At 45.8% G+C, this 23,570-nt stretch overlaps 1 protein-coding gene across 1 annotated transcript in view; it reads right to left on the bottom strand.

Annotated features, from left to right (window-relative positions):
- ITK (IL2 inducible T cell kinase) overlaps window positions 1-23,570 on the bottom strand; it is a 49,894-nt gene that overhangs the window by 4,869 nt on the left and 21,455 nt on the right. Inside the window, exons 5-16 of the mRNA XM_059699042.1 lie at window positions 21,551-21,591; window positions 18,468-18,619; window positions 15,809-15,874; window positions 13,373-13,427; window positions 7,617-7,699; window positions 5,593-5,726; window positions 5,090-5,164; window positions 4,546-4,717; window positions 3,942-4,158; window positions 2,963-3,027; window positions 2,754-2,872; window positions 702-859 (exon numbers count right to left, since the gene is read on the bottom strand). Coding sequence (XP_059555025.1) covers window positions 702-859; window positions 2,754-2,872; window positions 2,963-3,027; window positions 3,942-4,158; window positions 4,546-4,717; window positions 5,090-5,164; window positions 5,593-5,726; window positions 7,617-7,699; window positions 13,373-13,427; window positions 15,809-15,874; window positions 18,468-18,619; window positions 21,551-21,591 — 1,337 coding nt within the window. The remainder of the gene's footprint in view (window positions 1-701; window positions 860-2,753; window positions 2,873-2,962; window positions 3,028-3,941; window positions 4,159-4,545; window positions 4,718-5,089; window positions 5,165-5,592; window positions 5,727-7,616; window positions 7,700-13,372; window positions 13,428-15,808; window positions 15,875-18,467; window positions 18,620-21,550; window positions 21,592-23,570) is intronic.

Below are 23,570 nucleotides of genomic sequence, written 5' to 3'. Positions count from 1 at the left end.
AAGAAAGAGCAGGTTTAGAGAATTGTCTAAGATTAATGACTAAGACAGGGCAATGCTGAGACAAAACCCAAGTATTCTATAGTTTTTAAATTCTACCTTGTTCCCCTTCAATGATCTGAATTTGTATTAACTCCCTATTTCAGCAACTTTCAACTTTGGTTGAAATTTACAATTTCCTAGCTCACCAAAGGACATCTAAGACTCATGCTGATGTGGTTCAAGGCACAGCCTGTAACCCAAACGTGGATCACTGAGATATCTGGGAGGGTGCAGAGTAATTGGATTCCCTTTCTGAATTGCTGCATGAGTAAAATGAACTCTAAGTCATTTTAATATTTTCTCAGCACACGTGAACTTCTGATCCCCAATTTATAGAGCTAACTTTATGTACATGCAACGGTTTTACAATGTTACACAAATGCTTTCCCCCCCCTCAGGAAACTGAAATACCGACATACACTTCACTCCCTCGTTCTCTCTGACAATGTGCCGATGGCTTGTGACATTATGTAGAAAATCAAATGATATTTCAGGTCACTGCCAGATCTCTCTAGTTAATAGACACTCAAAGTCACTTTCCTGCTCATCTATTTCATTCATCCCTGCTGACTTATCCTCTAAAGGGGTCTTTCTCTCTGGGGAAGGGGGCAGACACTGAAGCTGTAGGTTGTAATGCAGCGGAACCCACTTCCTTTACTGACCTCTTTCCAGCAATGATTCATGATCTGGTAGATATGAGAAGAGGCCAGCCGGGGCTTGTACAACCGAAATCCGGTACTGATGTCTTCCACCACCTCTGAGTTGCTTCGGTTTTCATATGGGATTTTGCCTTCGCTGAAGACTTCCCACATTAGCACACCTATAAAAATGGGGAGCGCAGCACAACTAATGAGAAAGCTCACAAATAGCAAACAAACAAACATACATCTAGAAATCACAGACTCCTTGACATTAAGATTCAAGTCCCTGCCTCCAAGAAGTAAAATATCAAGCCACCTGAGGCGTATTAGGCCTGTACTATTTCTAAAGAACAGAGATTTCCCAACCTTCTTAGTGGTGAAGAATTGTCAGGCTCAGCCCCCTGTTACATCTAACTCAAATGCTACTACTAAAACTTGCAGGGGACATAAACTCAAATGTCTACACATGACATAAATGAGTGAAGCGGGTGAGGTGTGTAATAGGGACTAGTGAGGACTGTGGAAAACTGGGGAGCAAAAGTTCTGTCTTATCAAGACAGCTGTGATTTAGCCCCAGCAAAACAGAGCACATGAGGGTTCAGGATTATCACATTTTCTGATTTTCCAAAAGATGTCATATACTGAGAGTTTTAAAATATCAACTCCATTTGATTTTTAAGAATACTGTGTAGTCCAGGGGTGGGCAAACTTTTTGACTCGAGGGCCACAATGGGTTCTTAAACTGGACCGGAGGGCCGGAACAAAAGCATGGATGGAGTGTTTGTGTGAACTAATATAAATTCAAAGTAAACATCATTACATAAAAGGGTACGGTCTTTTTTTTTTTTTTTTAGTTTTATTCATTTCAAATGGGCAGGATCTGGCCCGCGGGCCATAGTTTGCCCACGGCTGATGTAGACCAAGCCAAAGACATCTTCAGGTTGTCCCTTTCGACCACCTGATTTAATTCCTTTTCCTCTTCCGCCCAAAGTATAAATGTTACACCCAGCTTTATCATGTGCTAATACATTCCTCAGGGACAGAGTGGGAAGACAGCTGGCGGCCCAGGTGTTTTCAGAGCATATTCTAGAGAACCTTAGGGCAGATTTTTTCAAAGCATCATCTCCAAAACGTCTGAATAAATATCACCCCAGAAGTTGGCTCAAATGCTAGATCCTGGCCCCCGCCCAGGCCTCTGGATCAGGATTCCAAAGGATCCTTAGGAATGCCTCAGGCATTTTGGAAATTCAGAATCTATTTGTAAAGAAGACTGCTCAGTATCCCAAGATGCCAGGATTTCTAGTAAGATTTTTTTTGGAAAATTGGGGTCTGAGACTCAATGCTGGTTTGAAAACAATTGCTTCCATGCAGACCTTGTAAGGCATTGATGAGAAACTTCAGGAAGGCCCAAACCGGACTGCTTAAAACACTACAGCTAATTAGGACAAAACCTTGCGGGTGGAGACAGCTCCCTCTCAGCATTCAGGTGACCAAGAGCTACCTCCTCAGAGACCTTGCCAGATCATGTACTTAAAACAGACCCTCTCTCCATCCCTGTCACTCTCCACCCCATTACTTTGTCTTATTCATAGCACTTACTTATCACTACCTGACTTTGTGGATTAGCTTGTTTACATAATTGTTATCTGTCTCCTCTCAACTTCAGCTTCAAGAGCAGTCTTTCCTGTACTGTGAGCTGTACTATCCGTTACTGTGCTGTGACCTCCTACATTAGGCCCAGGCATATAGCAGATGCTCTATAAATTGTTGCTGAATGAATAAGTAGTTATTGAGGATTAAATGAGGGAATATAATATTGGACAAAATCTGGTTCTGATCCTCAAGGAACTCATATTCTAGTCTCCTGACTCCTCCAGCTTTGGATCTCACAGCAGCTGTCACCAGAATCCTGTTCCCACTCTCATTTTTACCCTAGTTTCAAAGATCTCTAGAATAAATACGATTCATGCTTTTTAGAGCCATTATTACACACAGACTACCAGACTCCCTCCCATCCAGAATTTAAGGGCAAGCAGACTCAGATCACGTGGCTCTGGGCTAGGCGACACCCACCAAATGACCACACATCCGACTTGCTGCTGTAGCGGCTGAAGGAGAAGACTTCCGGGGATGCCCACTTCACCGGGAACTTGGTGCCCGTGGAGCTGGTGTACTGATCGTCAAGGACAAACCTGGGGAGAGAGCGGAGAGAGCATGTCGGCATGTTCTGGGGGCCTGAGTCCCCCTCCTGAGGCCGTGCCGGCACCATGTCCCCGAGTTACCTTGTCATCCCAAAGTCCGACACCTTGATGACTTGGTTTTCTCCCACTAGGCAATTCCTGGCAGCCTGGACAGGGGGCAGGCCAACAGAAGGGAAAGAGAAACTGTTAGTGGATAATCAATAATGAAGGCGTCTCCTATAATCAGGTCCTTTGCTTTTCTAGGTGCTGCTGTCGGAGGCCTTGAGGAGCCCGACAAACGTTAACTGAGCTTCACAAACGCCTGATGAAAGGTAGCTAGAAAGAGGAATGCGTGAGGTGCTTTATCAGGATGAGGAAGTTGGGCTTTTTATCTTCATTTCTGGGATCCTAATTAGAAGAGAAATCCATGTGTGGTCTAACCAATGATATGCTCTAATGCAACCGTATGTGATAAAAACGTTAACATTAGGGCTGCTGGGAAGAGTCTGTCGCCCATTTGACTAAAATAAGAATGTTTTCAGGTTGCTAATCCCCTTGGAACTATTTCTCAGTAGGAAGGGTACCTATTCCCCAATCAGTATCCCAGAATGTGGCATCGGAAGAGACTCCAGGGAGCCTCAAATGTTAATGTGCCTACAATCCCGTGGCGGAGCGTGTTAAAATAAGGATTCCGGAGCCCCAAGCCCCAGAGGTTCCGAGGACAGTTCTAGGTGGGATTCTCATAGATCCTGGGATAACACTTTGAGAAAAACGACTTGTCCACGTCCCTTGTCTTACCAGGAGGACACAGAGAGGCTACGTTGCATTTTGGTAGAATGTAAACTGAATCTCAGAGGGTTAAAGTTAGAGGTGGGGCTGCGATTAGAGCCCCACTCAAAGTCCTCATGAAACGCTTTCCCACTGGGACGTCCCGAAGTGGGTAGAGGAAGTAAGGTTGGGAAGGGAGGAGATGGGAGGGGAGTGGGTGTGTGACTTGATATTGATTAATGCATCCCAGTAGCTCTACATTTGAGGGGCCCTTCCTCCTGGACCTGAAGGTGGATGCCCTACACCGTCTTACCAGGTCTCTGTGGATGACACACGCCTCTTCCAGGTAGGCCATGCCCTCACACACGTCCAGGCACATGCCCAGCAGGGTCTCTGCAGCCAAGAGCCCCCGCTGGCTGCGCAGGTAATCCGACAGGCAGCCATGCTCCATGAACTCGAACACGAGGCAGATGGGGGCCTGCTCCAGGCACACCCCGTACAGCTGGACCAGTTTGGGGTGAGAGAGTTTCCTGGAGGAAAAAGGCAAGGGGTGAGATGGTCCACATTTAGTTTCCTGAAAAAGACCACCCCCCCCCCCCCAAAAAAAAGCGTGTCACTCGAGCCTAGACCTGAAGGATGGCAACGGGGTATGAGGATGAGTGGAGGCCTGTGGGGCTGGCATGTTGTGAACGGGAGGAGAGATGGGTAGGAGGTGAGATTCACCAGCTGGCAGGGCCAGACCATGCCAAGCCTGGGGACCAGGGTGAGAGTGTGGCTTTATTCTCCATGCCATAGAAAGCCATCGCTGGATCTGAGCAGGGAGCTGGCACAACCCGGCATCAGAGTGCTATTTAAAGAACACAGCCGAGAACACCCTCCCCATGGCACCTCTGTCTGCCCTGGTTCGGACCACTCACATCATGACTTCAGCCTCCTCTAGGAAGTCCTCTTCGGACATAGCTCCTTCCTGAATGGTTTTGATGGCCACCTTGTCCTTGTTGAGCCAGTAGCCAAGATGCACCAGTCCGAACTGCCCGCTGCCGATCTCCTGCACGAAAGTGAGCTCCGAGGGATGGATCACCCATTTCCCTGGAGGCGACAGAGAGGGTTTTCCAGGGCTGGCCAGCGGTACTCAGGCATTGTTTGCTAATATGTTTCTAATAGCTTTTAGTAGAGTGCTCTGTACAAAGTAGGGGTTCAATAAGCACTTCATCGATGAACGCTCAGCTAAAACCAATGGACATTGATTTGGCCAAGATAAATGGTCTCATATATAAAACTCTCTTACTCACACACATACATGCTTTATTTGTACACACATCTCCAGATGTACCTGTTCTAATGGCCATTCTAAGTCTGGGGAAAACTGAGGTTCATGGAACGTCCATGCAGATTTGCCCCCAGACCTTTAGGGACATGAGTTTTAGGCAAAAGTATAACATTTCTAAATGCACTGCTCACCGTATCTCAGCCCAGCTGTGATGGGGGCTTTCTGCCTCCAGGAGCAAACAGGGTAGCGAAGGCGCGTGACCAGGCCTGGGTTGATTAAAAAGCAAAAGGCTGTGGTTAGTTAGAGCTTTGCTGTACCAACAACCATCCCAGTTAAATCACCAGGAAGAAATATAACGCAGTGCAAACGCTACTTTTATTCTGGAAAACAGATCCCAAAGCCCAGTCATTGACATTCCACCCTCTCTGAGAGGAGTCAGAAACACAGGTGGGCAGGTGGCGAAATCCCAGGATTTCTGCTGGCAGCAGAATTGGCTAATGGAAAATATGTAATATAATACAGTGTTTGGCACCCTTTTCTATTTGTCTATTTACTTATCATTTAAGGTCAGCGTGTCTGACATGAAGAAACCAGGCTCGTCGTTCGTCACTTTTCTGTAAGTGCCTGTGGGAGCGGCCACCCCTCCCCCCCTCTCCCCCCCCCCCCCTCCCTGCCCTTGTCCTGCAGGACTCACCTCCTCCGTTGTGCTGGTGATAGTTGATGAGCAGAGGGATGGAATCGAACACATACTTTTCAGCCACATAGTATCGCTTGGGGTTGTCATTTGTTTCTTTGATGTGATAGTGCTTTATGCAGGGGTTGCTCTCACTTAAACAAACGAAACAGAAATGCAATAATTAAGAGGCAATGCTTTGACACAAAAATGCCAACTGGCATCAGGTTCCTACTAGCTTCTGTGTGTTTTTTCCCTCGCTCACAAAGACGACAGGTATATGTCAGCCTGTGTCCGTCTGGACAGGTTGGCCCTGGGTGCTGTTTGAAGGACGGGAGTCTGCACCTGGACCCAGTTAGAGTCAGTGCCGTGATGTTTCTCCCACAGCCACAAAATGGGAGTGGCCTCATATATGCCATCTGTTGGCCTTCCCTGCTCTAAGGGTTAACTAGTTGTCAGCATCTGCTAGGGAAGCAGGCCGGGCCCTTCGTACCAGTTGGATGTGTGCAGCAGTGTTAACCTAGCAGCCCTGACTCATGTCCTTAGAAAGACCCCCTTGCAAGGTTGGCCCTGGGCTGGCATCTGAGACCTTGGATTTCGGGAGGATTCTCACCATTCTCTAACTAATAGGGGTGGCTCCCTGGGCCTAAATGGTTTGTATAAACAATGTGGTGATGCCCAATGCCTGCTTTTCTTCTGGGAGCCTGGAATGTTGCTATGTGCTAGGCAGAGGCTGCCTACGTGGCCAGCCCCCAGTGAAAACCATCGGCACTGAGTCTCTCCTGAGCTTCTCTCGTAGATGCCACTCCCCCACACCCCACCCCTCCACCCCCGTGCCCCCTGCCCCTCACCCTGCTGTCCCAACTTGCTGCTGGAGAAGTTCCGCATGCCCTGTGTGACTCCACTGGGAGAGGACTCTGGTCGCTTGTGTTTGGTTTTCTCTGGATTAGGCCCCAAGTGCCTTTTGCTGATTTTGCTTTGCATCCTTTGGCTGTGATAAGTCTCAGCCTCGAGTACCACTACACGCTGAGCCCGGGAAGTCTTCCTAGTGAATCACTGAACCTGGGGGTGGTCTCGGAGACTTCCACGCCGCTTTGGTTGGCTCTCCTCCATTCTGCCTTACGCAGTTGCGTGTCACTCTCGCCACTGTCCCCCAGGCAGGGCAGAGGTGGGCCCCTCTGTGACGTGCACCCCATCTTTCCCACCCCTGGACAGCGCCCTTCCTCTCTGTCGCCTCTCTAAACCCTGCTCTTGCTCTGAGTCTTGCTCACATCCTCTGTCCTCCAACAAGTATTCCACGAGGACCCCTTCATAATTCATTTTCCCTCTTCTCTTCTTTATTTTTGGTAATTGCCAAACTGCTTACTCTTCCTGATTTTCTGATTAGAAGAGAATTTGACATCATTTTACAGAGATGGAAACTGAGGCCCGGAGAGGGGCAGACAAGTAAGTAGTGAGGGTCTTGCAGGCAGTCAGCGGAGACATGACGGGGCTTGGCCGCTCGCACTCCGTTGCCTCAGGAAAGTGCAGGCAGCTCCCCGAGCCTCAGTTTCTCCTTTGTGAAGGAAGCATAGTAACACCTGCCTTCAGGGCTCATTAGGATTGGACATGGTCTACGATATTCTGGCACATAGTAAGGACTCGGGAAATGGCAGGCAGCTTCATTAGCAGAGCCAGAACTAGCATTCATATCTCCTCGCTGCCAGCCAGAGGTATCTTTTTTATTATTCAGTGTAATTAATTACAAACTCATCAAATACAGGGCCAGGTATTTTCTTTCTCTGGAGCTCTGCACTCAGGGATGCTCACCAGGAAAGGAACCTGGCACCCAGCCCCAGCTCTGCCATGTTCCTAAGTGACTGCAGTTATGTCCCTAATCTCTCTGGCTTTGGACGTCTTGGGGGGCCGGGGGGGAAGGGGAGACAGGGAACACACATCATTCCTAGCGACCCTTTGACCTCTTGCTCTGACATTGCTGTGGGCTGCCCCCCTCATCCCCTTCAGGACGGCCTCTCCCCACTCTGCGAAGTGAGGTGGCGCCCTACCTTACGATGGCCTTGGTGAAGACAGACAGGGTGTACGTGCCTGGAGTCCTGGAATCCCGTACCATAAAAGCTCCTTCTTTGCCCTGGAATGGTTAGAAAGAATGGAAGGTTAGTGATCCCAGAAAGCCAGGCTCATGCACGCAGCTCCGCTTTCTTGCTTGTGAACGAGGGGACGGGGCGATTCTGTAGGCCAGCTAGGCACAGAGCAGACTTTCAGCAACAATGGCTGCCATTTTACATATTCATTCAACAGATACCTCTCGGGCTCTTACCATGGGCCATGGGTCAGAGACTATTCTAGTGAGGATCCAAGTAGTAATGAAGACAAACAGCCCTCTTGGAGCTGGCCACATGCCAGATTCCTTGCAGATATTGTCCAAGCCTCACCACAACACTGCAATCTAGAAGTTATCATCTTCGATTTCCTGATGAGGGTACCGAGCGCCAGAGAGTTTAAGTGGCTTTCTCATGACCTACAACCAGTAAGTGGCAGACCTGGCATTTGAACCTTGAACATGGCCTGTGAGCAAAGCCGGTGCTCGTTCTACTGCTCCGTGGTGCCTCCATTCATCAAATGTTAGAAGCCACATCTGCATCCCCCGACAAGGGCATAAGCTTTCTGTCCTGGAAACTTTACCAGTCCCTTAATGGGAAAAAAAAATCTTTCAGGCCCTTTCCAAAGTGCCGATTTTGCTATCGGGCAAAAGGAGAAAAAATGTGAAGCTCCTGGGCGCATGAGGGAAGTGGAGAGAAGGGGAAGACCCAAGTATGTCCCCTTCACTCCTCCGACAATATTGCTAGCGCTGATAAAATCAGTATAAGCACGTGGATATTCCAGTTTATTTCTTCCTGGTGGCAACTTTAAAATCTTAGCTTTGTTTGAGTACTTCATGCCTAATGTTCTGTTCCCACCCACCCGTAAATCTCTGCTGGTAATATCTGCAAAACCTATTATTATGATTTACTTAACGCAGACATAGTGTGGTCAAGGGAAGGCCAGAAAGAGACAGGAACCTTGTGCGGGGGGCATACACTTGTAGCATGTGGAGCAAAGCATTCACAGTTTAGAACAACACAGGCCCCTCCATTCCCCAACCCCAACGGTGGGCTGTTTACACATAAAAGTAATACCCACAGATGGCCAAGCTAATTGTGTGAATCCTAGAGCCTCAGGGTTAGAAAGGACCCTATAAAGGCTATCTAGTTCAAGGTTATCCCAACCTCAGTACCATTGACATCTTGGGCCCCGTAATTCTATGTGGTAGGAGCCTTTCCTGTTTATAGCAGCATCCCTGGCCTCGAACCACTGGATGACAGGCATTAGCAAGCGTCCCCTGGTGGACAAAACCACCTCTGGCTGAGAACCGCTGATCTGGCCTAACTCCCTAAACCCTGCGTCCCAAACTTCGTTGATTATCACAAGTCCCTGAGACGAAACAAAATAGCAACAGCAAACAACTGACCATGCTCTGCCCCTTATCTACACTCTAGAATCTTCAAGACGGGGACCCTGGTACCTGAACTTTTCCAAAGCTTGCCATGTGATCCTTATAGACATTCAGGTTTGATGTCCACGGACCCAGCTAAACAGGCAGCTCTAACTTATAACAGTCCTGATGAATGGTCTCTGTTTCACAAAGCACTGAGAGTTAATGGCTTATCCTGCACAGAAGCACAATCTGCTTCCTCTCACTTGGCCCTAAACATGCAGGATGTGTGTGGGGGGTGGTGCTGGGGGGGGGGGGGCAGGGCGGGGGAGGAGATTGGGGACAATTGGCTCTTACAAATGCTGTGCATTGTTGCCAAACATAGAGTTTACCACATAAACTTTGTGAAACTCCCCAAACTCTTCTTATCTCTGCTGGGAGTTTCAAGAGTCTATTTTGACATTAGGGAGGGGGGCGGGGGGTGGAGAATGGGGGAATTGGATGAAGGTGGTCAAAAGGTACAAACTTCCAGGTATAACATAAATAAGTCTCAGGGATGTAATGTACAGCATGGCGACGATAGTTAACGATACTGAATTGTATATTTGAAAGTTGCTGAGAGAGTAGGTCTTAAAAATCATCATAAGGAAAAAAAAACCTTGTAACTGTGTAGTGATGGCTGTTAACTAATTGTGGCGATCAGTTTGCAATATACACATGTAGGAAATCATCATGTTGTACACCCTGAACTTATGCAATGTTGTATGTCAGTTTTGTCTCTCAACGTCATGTTTGTGATATTCATCCACCCATTAGGTGTAGCATAGATCGTCTTCCAAATGTCTCCCCTTTTGCTAAATAGCGAAGCATTTGCTCTTGCCTCATGGAAATGGGATGGGTTAAACGCAAGGCAGGAAGAAACAGAACTTCAACAGAGGCCAGCTTTATCCGCATGTGTAAGTTATCCTAAAGGGGAAGAAACATAGACCAAAAGCCCAGAAGTTTAACAACTGTCTTGTGAAGAGGGGAGTGGGTACATCTCTTCTATTGAATGAAGAGCATTTTGTTGTTGCTATTCCTTCCAAGAAGCCATTCTTCTTCTTCTTCTTCTTCTTCTTCTTCTTCTTCTTCTTCTTCTTCTTCTTCTTCTTCTTCTTCTTCTTCTTCTTCTTCTTCTTCTTCTTCTTCTTCTTCTTCTTCTTCTTCTTCTTCTTCTTCTTCTTCTTCTTCTTCTTCTTCTTCTTCTTCTTCTTCTTCTTCTTCTTCTTCTTCTTCTTCTTCTTCTTCTTCTTCTTCTTCTTCTTCTTCTTCTTCTTCTTCTTCTTCTTCTTCTTCTTCTTCTTCTTCTTCTTCTTCTTCTTCTTCTTCTTCTTCTTCTTCTTCTTCTTATTGGTGTTTTTTTTGGACAGAGATTTGTAATCAGAGCCGGGCCCAGCTGTTAACAAGAGTCATGGCAAGCATAAGGAGCCTGCGAGGCCAGGTTTGCAGTCAGCTCTGCGGTGCAGGAGGCCCTGAGCTCCTCCTCCCCTGCAGTTGCTCTAGGCGACAGGCAGCGATGGTGACAGGAAACTCTGGTTTGGGGCTGAGGGGGCCTAGAGTTCTGGGGAAAATGAGGCATCCAGCACATGCCACACCACCTACTTCCTGAAAAGGGCTCAGAGGAAGTCACAACCACCAAGAACAGGGGAGGCTGAAGGGTCTTGCTCATATCACTGCGATACACTGGGGCACTGGCCTGAGCGATGCAGCCCAGGGCAGGGGAACCTCACTCCAAAGGGACATTGTCAAGGTCTCTATTTACCTTTTATATTTTATTTTATTTTTATTTTTAAAATTATTTTATTGATTTTTCACAGAGAGGAAGGGAGGGGGATAGAGAGTTAGAAACATCAATGAGAGAGAAACATCAATCAGCTGCCTCCTGCACACCACCCACTGGGGATGTGCCCGCAACCAAGGTACATGCCCTTGACCGGAATCGAACCTGGGACCCTTCAGTCTGCAGACCGACGCTCTATCCACTGAGCCAAACTGGTCAGGGCTACCTTTTATATTTTATCTAGAAAAAAAAAGTATCTCTCTCATCATTGATGTTTCTATCTCTCTCTCCTTCTCCTTTCCTCTATGAAATCAATAAAAATATAGTTTTAAAAAAAGAAAGAAGGAAAAATACCTAGCTGGTGTGGCTCAGAAGTTGAGCATATGAACCAGGAGGTCCCAGTTCAATTCTGGGTCAGGGCACATGCCCGGGTTGCAGCTTAATCCACAGTGGGTGGCGTGTAGGAGGCAGCCAATCAATGATTCTTATCATTGATGTTTCTCTCTCTCCCGCTCCCTTCCTCTCTGAAATTAATAAAAAAATATTTTAAAAAATAATTAAACTGATAACAATAGACAAAAAATCATGCCAAGGATGTGTTACCTGAAGAGTTGATAGGACACCATAGGAGATGCTTTTCTGTGGTTCCCAAACTTGGGTAAGTTCCAGAACCACCTGGAGCCACCTCCAGAGTTTCTGATTGGTGAGGGCTACAGTCTTAGAATTTGTATTTTTTAAAAACCTCCCCCAATAATGCTCATATTAGCCAGATTTTCCTTAAGCACAGTTGTTCATTTGAAAGCATTTGTTAAACATTTTATGTATTCATTCATTCATTTATTGAGCAACTACTTGGTACAGGTCTGGGTTCCTAGGTACAGTAGGTACACGATATGGTAAAGGATCTCTAATCTAGTGGAGAAATATGTATAGGGCACTACATCAGGAGACTTAGTTTAAAAATGAAAGAAATCCATTATTGGTTAATGAAAATGAGTCAATGCATGTCATAATGGTCCCTATACTTGTTAGATAAGGAGGCACTAATAAACCCATGAAACAATTCAAACAGCATATAACACTTGTGTTACCTAAGGAGGCAAAAAGGACTTGATAAAATAGCTCAGAGTATTAGTAAGGAGGAATGTTTCAACATCCAAGGCAAGCAGACTGTATTTAAATTCCTTCAAAGAACTGCTGTAAAATAGGAGTCATTTTTAGCTAGTCATTCATGAGGCCATAGGCAATACTTCACCAACCAATGTGTGTGATTGAAAATAACAAAACCGCACTTGTTTAAACTCAGTATAATCCAAGTTTTCAATAATTTTGCACTCCTCTCAACTAGCTGAGTTTCACTATGTTATCCAATAACATAGGTTGGGGAAACCAGGTGCCAGGGTGGCTACATATGGATCCCAAGTTTGACTGGAAAAATACAGATCCCCAGGACCTCAGGCTAGAGATTCTGACCTATAGGTCTGGGGTGGCCCCAAAGCTCACTGAGCTCAAAAATCCTAAGTATTTAGTCCTGTGCTCAGCAAAATGGTGAGGTCCTGGAGTTTATATTAAGAAGTCCTAATAAAGGAAATGGTGCAAGCATACCATAACTGAGACAGGTGATCATTGAGACAGCCGGTGTAATAGACTGTGTCACATTCATCACTGGTAAACACACAGAGTCTTTTGGAGAATCCACAGACACCTAAACCTTCCCTTTTTGGTGAGGACAAGTTGCCCAAGGGCAGAACAGCTTACCTTGTCCTCTTGTTAGCTGCCTGCTAAGAGCAACTTACCCAAAGAAGAAAAACCCAAGTTCGCTATCCCCAATATGACTGTGGACTTTCCTTCTCCCCTCCCATTTTCCTCTTACAGATATTATATTTCCTTCCTCTGATAGAATGAATCAATCTATTCTCAGTTTCTCTTGCGCAAAAGTAAACAGACATTAATAAACTCTGTGTCTTTAAATTATTCTTTGAAAATATTCATCATCCTTCTACCTTCCCATCACAGCCTTTCACACCTTTCCTGACATCTTCCCAGGTTCCTTCTCTAAACTCCTAACCACTGTCCAAAATCATGGATGGTTTGGGTGGCCAATTATCCATTTGCCTGGGACTGGTGGGGGATAGGGGTGCCTCTGGGACACAGGAATCTCCGTTTTACAAGTAGAACAATCCCAGGCAAGCCAAGATGAGTTGGCCATTCCAGCTTCATTCCATTCAGGAAAGATTTGCATTTGATTCTTAAAGATAGGAAATACTTTCAAACCACAGCTGGAAAACGGTATATGATGACATGGCAGGAATAGTGTTGATATTTGGCATCAGGAGACTGATGCCTTCATTAACTCATGCCTACTGCCTACTGGTCTCACTGGGAAGGTTAGGGTTGGGCACTAGTCAGAGCATCATCTGAATATTAGACTCGGATGGAGAGATTTTTCTTTAAATGGCTAATGCCAGCACAATTTATTTTAAGTCAAAAGGCGGGTGAAGGAGACTTACTGTGTCCAAAAGAAGTTTTTCAGCTTTGTCTCGGCTGATACTCTTATTGTACCACCTGAAAGAAGGAAAAAGCCATATATCAATGACATTTAAAATTTTTGATGATTTCCTTGTGAAAGATAATTAATGCCAGAAATACCTCCAGGAGGGGGAATATACATTTTTATTTGACCCAGGCTTCACCATTCTATATTGCTGTACAGTCGGTTGGAATTTTGGGTTTGTCTCCTCCATCATAAATTAGGAGATTTGAATTAAAAGCAAAAACAAAACTTCCAAGCCTGGTGAGCATTTGGAATAAACGCATATTTCTTTCTACAGGCATTGATTATTTAAAAAAAGAATTCTATTTAAGCATGTTTTATGTGTTTCATTGTAGCTCAAGGATTCTTGGAACTGATGACTCTTTTAGCTGAGGGGTGAGGTTATTTGTGTACGTCATCAAAATGAATCTCATATTGAGAGACTCTTCAGAAAATAAATGCCAGCTCTTCCCTGTAGAATTTATTCAAATTTCGGCAACAAATGACTTGACCGCATTTGAACTACTAAGAACTCACAGAAGTTAATAGAAGTCTTCACAGCTAGCATTCTTCAACCTTGGTATTGCATATTTGGTGAGGACTTAAAAAATTTTTTATTTTTAAATAATTTCAAGGGTATAGAAAAGTTGTAAGACACTATAAAAGAACTCCCATATACACTTCCCCCAGAGAAACCAATTGTTTACATTTTCTTTACCAGTGTCTCTGGATAGATAAATACATATTTTTCTGAACCATTTGAAAATAGACTTTTATTCCTAATGACTTCAGTATGTATTTCAAAGAAATAGAGTATACATTTATATAACCACTAGGGGCCCGGTGCACGAAATTCGTGCACTGGGTGTGGGGGGGGGGGGGGGGCGGGGGAGTGTCCCTTAGCCCAGCCTGCCCCCTCTCACATACTGGGAGCCCTCAGGCGTTAACCCCCATCACCCTCCAATCGCAGGATCGGCCCCTTGCCCAGGCCTGACGCCTCTGGCCTAGGCATCCGGCCCGGGCAGCAGGGACCTGCAGTGGCAGCGGGGGGCGCCGCGATTGCGCGGGCTCCGCCCCTACCCCTGCAGGAAGCCTCTGGCTGGGGCGTCCGGCCCGGGCAGCAGGGACCCGCAGCTGCAGCGGCCCCAGGATCGTGGGCTTCGCTTTAGGCCCAGGCAAGGGACCCCTAGCTCCAGGGACTGCCAGCTTCAATGGTGTCCAGCTCCCATCGCTGGCTCCACCCCTACTTCCTGCTATCACTGGCCAGGGCGGAAAAGGCGCCTGATTCTCCTATCATAGCTGGGGGGCAGGGCAAAGGCGGCCCCAGGGCTGCCTTTGTCCTGCCCCCCAGCTCTTAGCTCCCCCCTGGGTTTCTGATCATTGTCAGTGGCAGGGGGCTTCGTCCTGCTTTCCCTTTCGCCTCCCTGCATTGTGCCTACATATGCAAATTAGCCGCCATCTTGTTGGCAGTTAACAGGCAATCTTAGTTGCCAGTTAACTGCCAATCTTAGTTGGCAGTTAATTTGCATATAGCCCTGATTAGCCAATGAAAAGGGTAGCTCGTACGCCAATTACCATTTTTCTCTTTTATTAGTGTTGATAATACAATTGTCCAAATCAGGAAATTTAACAGTGATACAATGCTATTATTTAATATCAGACTTTATTCAACGTTCATCAGTTGTCCCAATAATGTGTATTGCAGCTGATTTTTTAATGATTCAAGAGCCAATCCAGGATTACTAGTGCCCCACCTCTGAATCCACAATTCGTTCCTCCAAGAACTCCTGGTCTGTAGAGGGGGAAGTGTGGTTTAGAAAACAAGATCCGCTGTGCACACTGCTACTTTGGTGTTGTTGCTTCTGGGCCTTTCAGCAGCTGAGCCAGGAAATCTATGTACGTATGGTGAGTACTCTGGACGCTGCAATTTGATTGTACTAAACTCTAAGTAGTTCCACTAAAATAATACCCATGTGGGCTCTTCTACATGATAGCTTGGAACAAACAACACAAGCTAAGCAGATATTTAATACCTATGTGTCTGCTATTTTGGTATTGGATGTATTAAACCATGTTTTGAATCAGTTTGTATTTGAACCAGTGTTCATAGCATTTTTTTCGTTCTCAGTTAAGACCAATATTCCCGGACTCTCAGAACCTTTTCCCTTCCTACAATCTGCATAGGCTTCTGAGAAGCATCCTCTTGGTAAAAGGGCAGGTGAGTACACGCCCCCCTCCCCTTCTCCTGTATAAAGTGTCCTTCTGCTGCTATTTAGGGATCAGAGTATGAGGAGAAGAAAGCAGGTCAAGAAGAGAAAATGCCTGGTGATTTTATCATCAACCAACAATTTGTTTCTCAACTAAGGAGGACTCCTTAGTACCATATTTTTGTAAAATAAATAAAATATCTTACTCGTAGGTTTCCAGGTTATTTGCAGATTTTTCCACCAGATAGCTGCTTGGTACGTATCCTTCGTGTCTGTAAAAGGGGAAATCAGTGTTTAGGCCAGTGGTTCTCAACCTTCCTAACGCCGCGACCCTTTAATACAGTTCCTCATGTTGTGGTGACCCCCAACCATAAAATTCTTTTCGTTGCTACTTCATAACTGTAATTTTGCTACTGTTATGAATGGTAATATAAATATCTGATATGCAGGATGTATTTAGGCGACCCCATGAAAGGGTCGTTCGACCCCCAAGGGGTCGCGACCCACAGGCTGAGAACTGCTGGTTTAGACTAATAGAGGACTAATTTTCACATCTCCATTTTATAAGTTTAATTTGCTAAAAGTCCCTTAGAGTTGGGAGAGTCTCACATTATTTGGCATTCCTGACAAGAGATTTTGAAGTTTGAGAATAAAAGCATTGCTCAAAAATAACAACAATCTATCTGTTAAAGGCACTAGATTCACTACTGAAACATGAACCATACTAAATAAAACACCTCTATTTTAGTTAAAACGTGCTGCTTGCTGTTCTCTCCTCAGCGTGAAAGTTCCTCTACTGGAAAAAAAAGGTCAATGTGTAGTCTCTATTTTCTATAAGGAAACTTTTTCTGCATTTGATAATCAGTATCTTTTCCACTTTAATGCTATTATGCTACAGTCAGGAAACCAAAATAATTAAAATATTAAAAAATTACTATCCAACCACAGGTGTCAAAAAATACTGCCAGTCAGCATTGTAAGTTTTAATTCAAAGCCTCCCTAATATTCTTTGTTAATTGAGCTCCTTCAGACATTAGTGGTAAAACATGAGAAAAAAGGAAAAAGTCATGTTGGACTTGGGGGCGGGCGTCCCTTTTGAGCAGGACTAAATAATTTTGCATAAACAAAGACATGCAGGTTAAGGGACGAATAAGCGCATCCAAATACTTCACATTTGTGTGTGGCTTTGTGCTTTCCAAAGCACTTTTACATTCACATTCGCGATTGCCTTTAATACCACAAGGTGAGAACAGCGTGCCTTCACTCTCTCGGCCTCTGACTCTGTACCTGCAATAAGGGACCTAAACTAGATTACACATACAATCCCTCCAGACTCTGCCAGTCTATCAAAAGATGGCTGACAGTTTCTTGCTTTTCACTTCGTAAAGTGTTTTGCCATTTTTCAATCGAGGGATGATGTTTATGGGGAATGTGTAATCTATTTCACAGAATTGCTTTGGGGTTTGAAGAAAGCAAGAATGGGGATGTCCATCGTGGGATGATGATCTCATGGCCTGTGCCCATGGCTGACAGAGCTAGTCAGTCATGATGTGCTTTCTTTGGAGAATTGGACTTCCAGCCACAGAAGCCTCCTTAACACCGTGCTCATGGTAGTCAGTGCCAAGTGGTAGGAGTCAGCTTGTTCTGAAATTTGCTATTTCTTTTATATCTCTCTTAATATCTGTTCCTGCCACACCATATGTTTACAATTATAATAATAGGTCAAATACTGTTTTTGCTTTCAAGTAGAATGACTGAGTTTTAACATGCCAATCAAAGTGGAGTTCTCTACACTATGATGATAATTATCTTCACTCGTCTGTGGATATAGAATTTACAAAGACCTTTCACTTTCATCATCTCGCTGATTTTTCTCAAAATTCTGAGATAGCCAAAGCTGATATTATCAGGCCTGGCCGGGTAGCTCAGTTGGTTAGAATACTGTCCTGACATTCTGAGGTTGTGGGTTCAATCCCCTGATCAGAGAACATTCAAAAATCAACCAAAGAATGCATTAATAACTGGAACAACAAGTCTCTCTCTCTCTCTCTCTCTCTCTCTCTCTCTCTCTCTCTCTCTCTCTCTCTCTCCCCCTCCCTCCCTCCCTCTCTCCCTCCCATCAATAAATAAAGCTGATATTATAGTCTGCATTTTGCAGATGAGGAAATACATTCACAAAGGTTAAGGGACTTTTTCCAAAGTCCTGTGCAACAAGAGCAGCTGACATTAAAGTGCAACTCTTCTGTCTTGCCACCTTGCGTACTTTCCATGATATCGCACTATTACAGAGCAAACGGGGAAATTCCCATATGCCTATTGGCCTCTGGGGTGTCCTCTTCATATCCCTTTGAAGTGCAGAGTTGAGCCTTTCCACAGGCCCCCGAACAAAGGGTAAACTGTCATTTGGGAAAGTGAGACCTAGGAGAAGAAATTTCCTGGCACTTCAGGCGCTAATGAAATGTCAGTTGGTTGAAGGGATGGGTTTCTGAGTAGGTTCCACTGCTGTTTGGAGAGCCAGGCAGTCTTGAACCTGTGTCTAGTACAGCCTTCCCATATAGGCACAATAGTGCTTCTTTGTGGAATAAATTGTCAGTCTCCCAAATGGTGGATGTTAATAGAAAAACCCAGGAGATTGTGAGATGGGTTTGGGGGCCCTGGAGTGCTTGATGGGGTGCAGGGAGCAAGCATAGCAAGTGACTGCCTCCCAGCCACTTCTGAGAAATGGAAAGACACCCCTCAATGACTTCTTCCTTCCACTTCCTCTGCTTCTGCTCTCCTCTCCTAACTCAGTGCCGTGGTCATGTTGAGGGGCAGGACGAACTACCGCACCTCAAACGCTGGACAGCAACCACAGAGAGGCCTCACCCATTCTTGTCTTGAACTCTCCACCAGTGAATCTCAGAGCTGTCCAGCAGGTAGTACTCGTCATTGCGCTGTAGCGCGAGTTCCTGAGGGTCGTTCGTTTGGTAGTCATACAAGGCAATGACCAGGGTTTCTTCATGCTCCTGAAGTGATCGCTGGAGGAAGAAGACAAAATCAAACAAAGATGTAGGAAGGAGGTAAACTGCAGAGCGAGGTCAGCAAGTCCCTGAGCTATAACTTGCTCCTGGGAGGGTGCCAGGTCAAACACCAGTACCTACAATCCACTGGGGTATTCTCTGAGACAATTGCCTTTCTCTCGTTGTCTCTCTTTATGTGTTAGGATCACCGTACTGAATATGACACAAGGACATTCAATACCTGGAATTCATCACCCCTCCCATTCTACGAGGTGAATTCCGACCACAGTGAATTCCAAGTAGCCACTCACATTTCACAAAAGCCTGCTGATTTCTCCATTTGTACCATGTCACATGTTGCAGCTCCTCTGCTGGAAGCATGACATTCTTGGTGAAGGTGATACAGCCAACACTAAATCGTTTAGTCCATGCTTCTCTGATTTGATTTGTGGGTTTGTCCAGATCCATAGAATCATAAGCTGGAATTCCTCTTAGAGGTCATGCAATTCACTCTTTTGTTTAGAATGGGGAAACTGAGGCCCAGATGGAGTAATGGATGTACTCAGTTTAGCACTTGAATTAGTCTTAATGCTCTTTCCACTATAGTACATGGGCTCCCTTCTTATGGGCTCTGTTGCCTATGTCTCTACTTTTTTAAAAAAAATATATATATATTGTTGATTTTTTACAGAGAGGAAGGGAGAGGGATGGAGAATTAGAAACATCGATGAGAGAGAAGCATTGATCAGCTGCCTCCTGCACACCCGCTACTGGGAATGTGCCCACAACCAAGGTACATGCCCTTGACCGGAGTCGAACCTGGGACCCTTCAGTCTGCAGGCCGACACTCTATCCACTGAGCCAAACCAGTCAGGTCTGTCTCTACTTTTTAATACCTTTCTTAGGATGAGAGATTGAGGACATGAAGAAGAGACTGTAAGGCTGACAAGTCCAGGATGGGCACACATGCTGCGGGCTGGCAGATTTAGTGAGAGAGTAAATTAGGGAAGAGATTGCGATGACTGGCTAGAATGAGATTTGTTGTTATAAAAGTCAAAAATTCTCTGAGTCCTTGAAGTATTTGATAGCATAAAAATACTAGCGCTTAAAAGAGAGAAAAAAAAGAATTTTTGTGTGTGTGTGTGATCCCAGCTGTGTCCAGAATGGAATTTGAAGCCTAGCTATTTATGAAGCTTGTGAGGTGGTACATTGGGTTCCTTGAAGTAGAGTTGATGGGCCTGAGGCTTTTGAACTAAGAAGAAGGAGTTGTGTCAAGGGCACCTGAAGGTAAAGGCAGGATATGACTATTCCACACCACAGTCTCTCTCACACAGAGCATCAGGCCTGTTAGCTCAGACTGGATTAAAAATACATACAGCACCTCTAGATGCCCATTCAAGATGCTGTCACCCATTAGGGGACAGAGCACAAAAGTGAAGGGAGAAATAAATTCAAGTGGTTCAAGGTAAGAAATGTTGCAATGGATTTAAACCTGTGGTTGAAAGTAGAACAACGACTGCAAAGGCCATGTGCTCTGAAAAGTCTTCAAGAGCCAAGTGGCAGAATCCAAGGAGAGCGGGGTGGGCGGTGTTTTCTGGCCTTCACCTTCATGGATAGTGAAAATCAGACAAGGGCAAACCAGCTTAAGGCGTAGAGGTGTGTGGGTTTAGAGGAGACTGTGGGGGGAAACCATCTGCGTGCCAGGGTGGTGAGATTCCGACCCATGTCTTCAAGAGATGTGGTGAAATATTTTTAGAAGATCAATGAAAAAAAGAGGGAGAAGAGCTCATTTTCTGCTACAACTTAACACACTGCTTTCCTGTTGTGAGGGGTGAGGCCGATGGCACAGATCTAAAAACCAGCCTGAGGTTTTGAGCGATTTAAAACTTCTCTTATGAGGACGCTGCCAGTTTCTGAAATGTCACCGTGTGGAGGGAAGCAGCAGAGCTGATCCTTTGGGAAGAGCAGTGAGGAAGCAGAATCAGTAGGTTCTGGAATTAAAGGGCAAGTACTAAAATGTGGTGTTTGGTATTGATATGATCATAAGGGGCAGGCTGATCTTTCTCCTTTTTTTTTTTTTTTTTGTCTTCTTGACTAAATAGCTTCCCCAGAGTTGACTCAATATCACTGAAATCTTGGCCAGTGTTTCTCAAACTTCAGTGTGCCTCAGACTCATCTGGAGCTTTGTTAAAATGCAGATTGCTGGCCCTCTTCCCCAGGGTTTTGATGAAGGAGGTCTGGGGAGGGGCCTGAGAGTCCGCACTGAATTTCTAACAAGCTCCCAAGTGATGTTGATGCCGCTGGTCCATGGACCAGACTTTGAGAACCACCACTCAAACTAGAGACCACCCCACCAGAAACTCTGCAGCCTACTGGTTTGACTCCCAAGTGTCTGAATGGCCTTGGGAGAGTCCCAACACGTCTCTTGTGACTTGATTTCCCAAGCGTTAGGAAGAGAATGAAGCGCTACTTCTCTTGAGCAGCTAGAACTCCTAGTGAGTTTTGAACTAGTAAAAGTGCAGAGTGCTTTGAAGAATATAAAGTAATATCAAATATATGCTTCCAAAGTGCCTCTATGTAGAACAAATATGCAATTTTACATAGAGTAAATATGCAAGTTTACGTAGATGTGAGCGGCTATTATACTCCAAAGTGGTCAGGTGGCTGGACACACCATTTAATACAGTGTTTGTTGAGTGGACAAAGTGAGGTGAAGCTTTAGCAGCTCAGTGGCCCATTTACATGGACAGACCCACGAGACAGTTCAGGCCCAACTGTCAGGCCCAGTGTGCTGAGTTCAGCTGAAGCACGACACTCTACTGGTATTGATTGCCTTCACAGAGGGTCTGAGGAATCCGGGCACGCAGGAAAAATGCAGGTGGGAGCATGCCAGTCAAGCAGCCCGCAGCAGTGGGCCCACCCTCACTCGGCGCTAAAGGTTTCACTCACCCTGTTGTCTTCAGGAGTAGGAGGAAGAGGCTTCTTTGAAGCTGAAACGAGAAAAACAGAAAAAGAAAATGAGCCTAAAACTGAACATCCCCAACCGGAGGTGAGCCGTCGGGGGCTTTTCAGAGAAAAGGGGCCCTCTTTGAGGAGAACAGCAGGAGAAAGGGGCAGAAAGAGCCGGTGAGACACAGAAATACAAAGACCGACCCTGGTAGAACCTCTGTTGTATCTCCTTCAGCCTGTTGGTTCTCCGTGTTGTTCTAGGAGACACCAGGAACTTCTGGAAGCCAATATTCCAGGCCTCTTTTTCTGTGTTCCCAGGCAAAGCCTAACCCCAAGGTTGTGACAGGGGTTAGGCTTGTGTCCTTCCTGGAGACTTCCACGATGGCACCTGCTAAGCCCAGGAGTGGGAATGGCTGACTCAGGGGGGCAGTGACTCACTGGCTTCCTGATGCTGTTGTGGGCTAGAGGAGGAGGTGGGAGAGGGGGCGGCCACCAAGGCTGAAATCCACTTTTAGTTACCTTAGGGCCTCTGAGTATGTGCTTTTGCTGCCTCCTCCACACAGCACACACCAACACCTTTCTTGATCTCTCCTCTCTCCATTCCTTCTGTCCTTCTTTCTTCTCTCTCTTTCTTCCTCTCTCTTTCTTTTCATCTCTTTCCCCATCTCTCAGTATTTCTCTTTTGAGACCCTGGAAAGTCAGGCCTGGAATCCATGGACCAAGTGAGCGTGTATGGGTGGCATATAAGAGGCCGTTCACAGGCTTCTGCTCAATTCAAAGACTTCTCTAACAATCAGAGATAAGAGGGGACTGGGCTGCATAAGTAGGTGGTGAGTTCCTCATCTCTGCATGAGGCTAACTTGATGTTGGGCAGCCTGTGTCAGGGATGTGGTAAGAGGAGGTTCACCTCCTTTTGTGCTAACTCCTTGAGCACGGGCAGGGTTGGGTATTGGGTATGCAATTCACAGAGAAGAGGGAAAACTGACATAATAGGAAGCATGCTTCTTACTCAGCATTGAACTTGGAGCCAAGAGACTGGCATTCTCACCCCAGCTCCACCACATGCCAGCTGTGTGGCCTTGGGCCCTTCTGGCCCTGAACATTCTGTGACTGATCGCGTTCTTCCTCTGGCCTTGTTCTTCCCTTCCTTCCTTGCCCTCTGTGTGAAGTTGGTATGTGGTGAGACCAAGGCCAGTTCTGGTTGCAAAAATAAGTGTTGCTGTGGGTTAGGTACAGCAGGGTCCATTTTTACTCGGTCACCTCTCCTGCTTCCCAGACATACACACACATACTGCTATATCTCAGCTTCATTCTTCTGTCCACAGATAAGAAAGATTAATAGACACAATGGCTATTTATGGAGAGCTCAGTAAGTGCCAGAAGCTGTGCTAAGAGCTTTGCATAACCCAAGTCTCCCAACAACCCCACAAAGTAGCTACTTATAATCATTGTCCCCATTTGATAGATGAGAAAACTGACTCACAGAGATGCAGATAGGTTAAGTAACATATGTGAAGTCACATAGCAAGGAAGTGATGGGGCTGGGACTCACCCCCCCCCCAAGTGTTTTTCACCCCAGAGGTCTGTGGAATTGGACCCTTCCCTGTACGTGTGCCCAACACAGGAATCCTATGAGACTTCGCCTAAAGCTAACGATCATGTGCTGTGTGCACAGCGTGGTATGTTCTCAGACTCTTCCCTTAGCTCTGTCAAAGCCGTGGTGCATAGCTATTTAAAACAAGTCTAAAAGAGTATAAAGAAAGCATGGTCAGGTGGGGACATGATCTAGGTGGCAATGCAGAAGCAGGACCATTGGCAAAGTGACTGCCCTGGGTTCATGTGGGGAGAAGCTCAGCATGACCAGCCTCCCAGGTGTCATCTGGTGAGTCATTCTGATGGTTCTCACACCTCAGTCATGTGTCCACCACTCAGCGGAGGGAAATACTGCTCACCCTGAACCGATACAGCTGTGACATGCATGGTGGAAACAGCAAATGGAAACACAGATTGCAAAGAATTT

The sequence above is a fragment of the Myotis daubentonii genome, chromosome 5 (genome assembly GCF_963259705.1).
Source record: "Myotis daubentonii chromosome 5, mMyoDau2.1, whole genome shotgun sequence".
Taxonomy (NCBI): Eukaryota; Metazoa; Chordata; class Mammalia; order Chiroptera; family Vespertilionidae; genus Myotis; species Myotis daubentonii.
The sequence above is the reverse complement of the archived record's forward strand: the minus strand, read 5'-3'. Positions and strand labels throughout refer to the sequence as shown.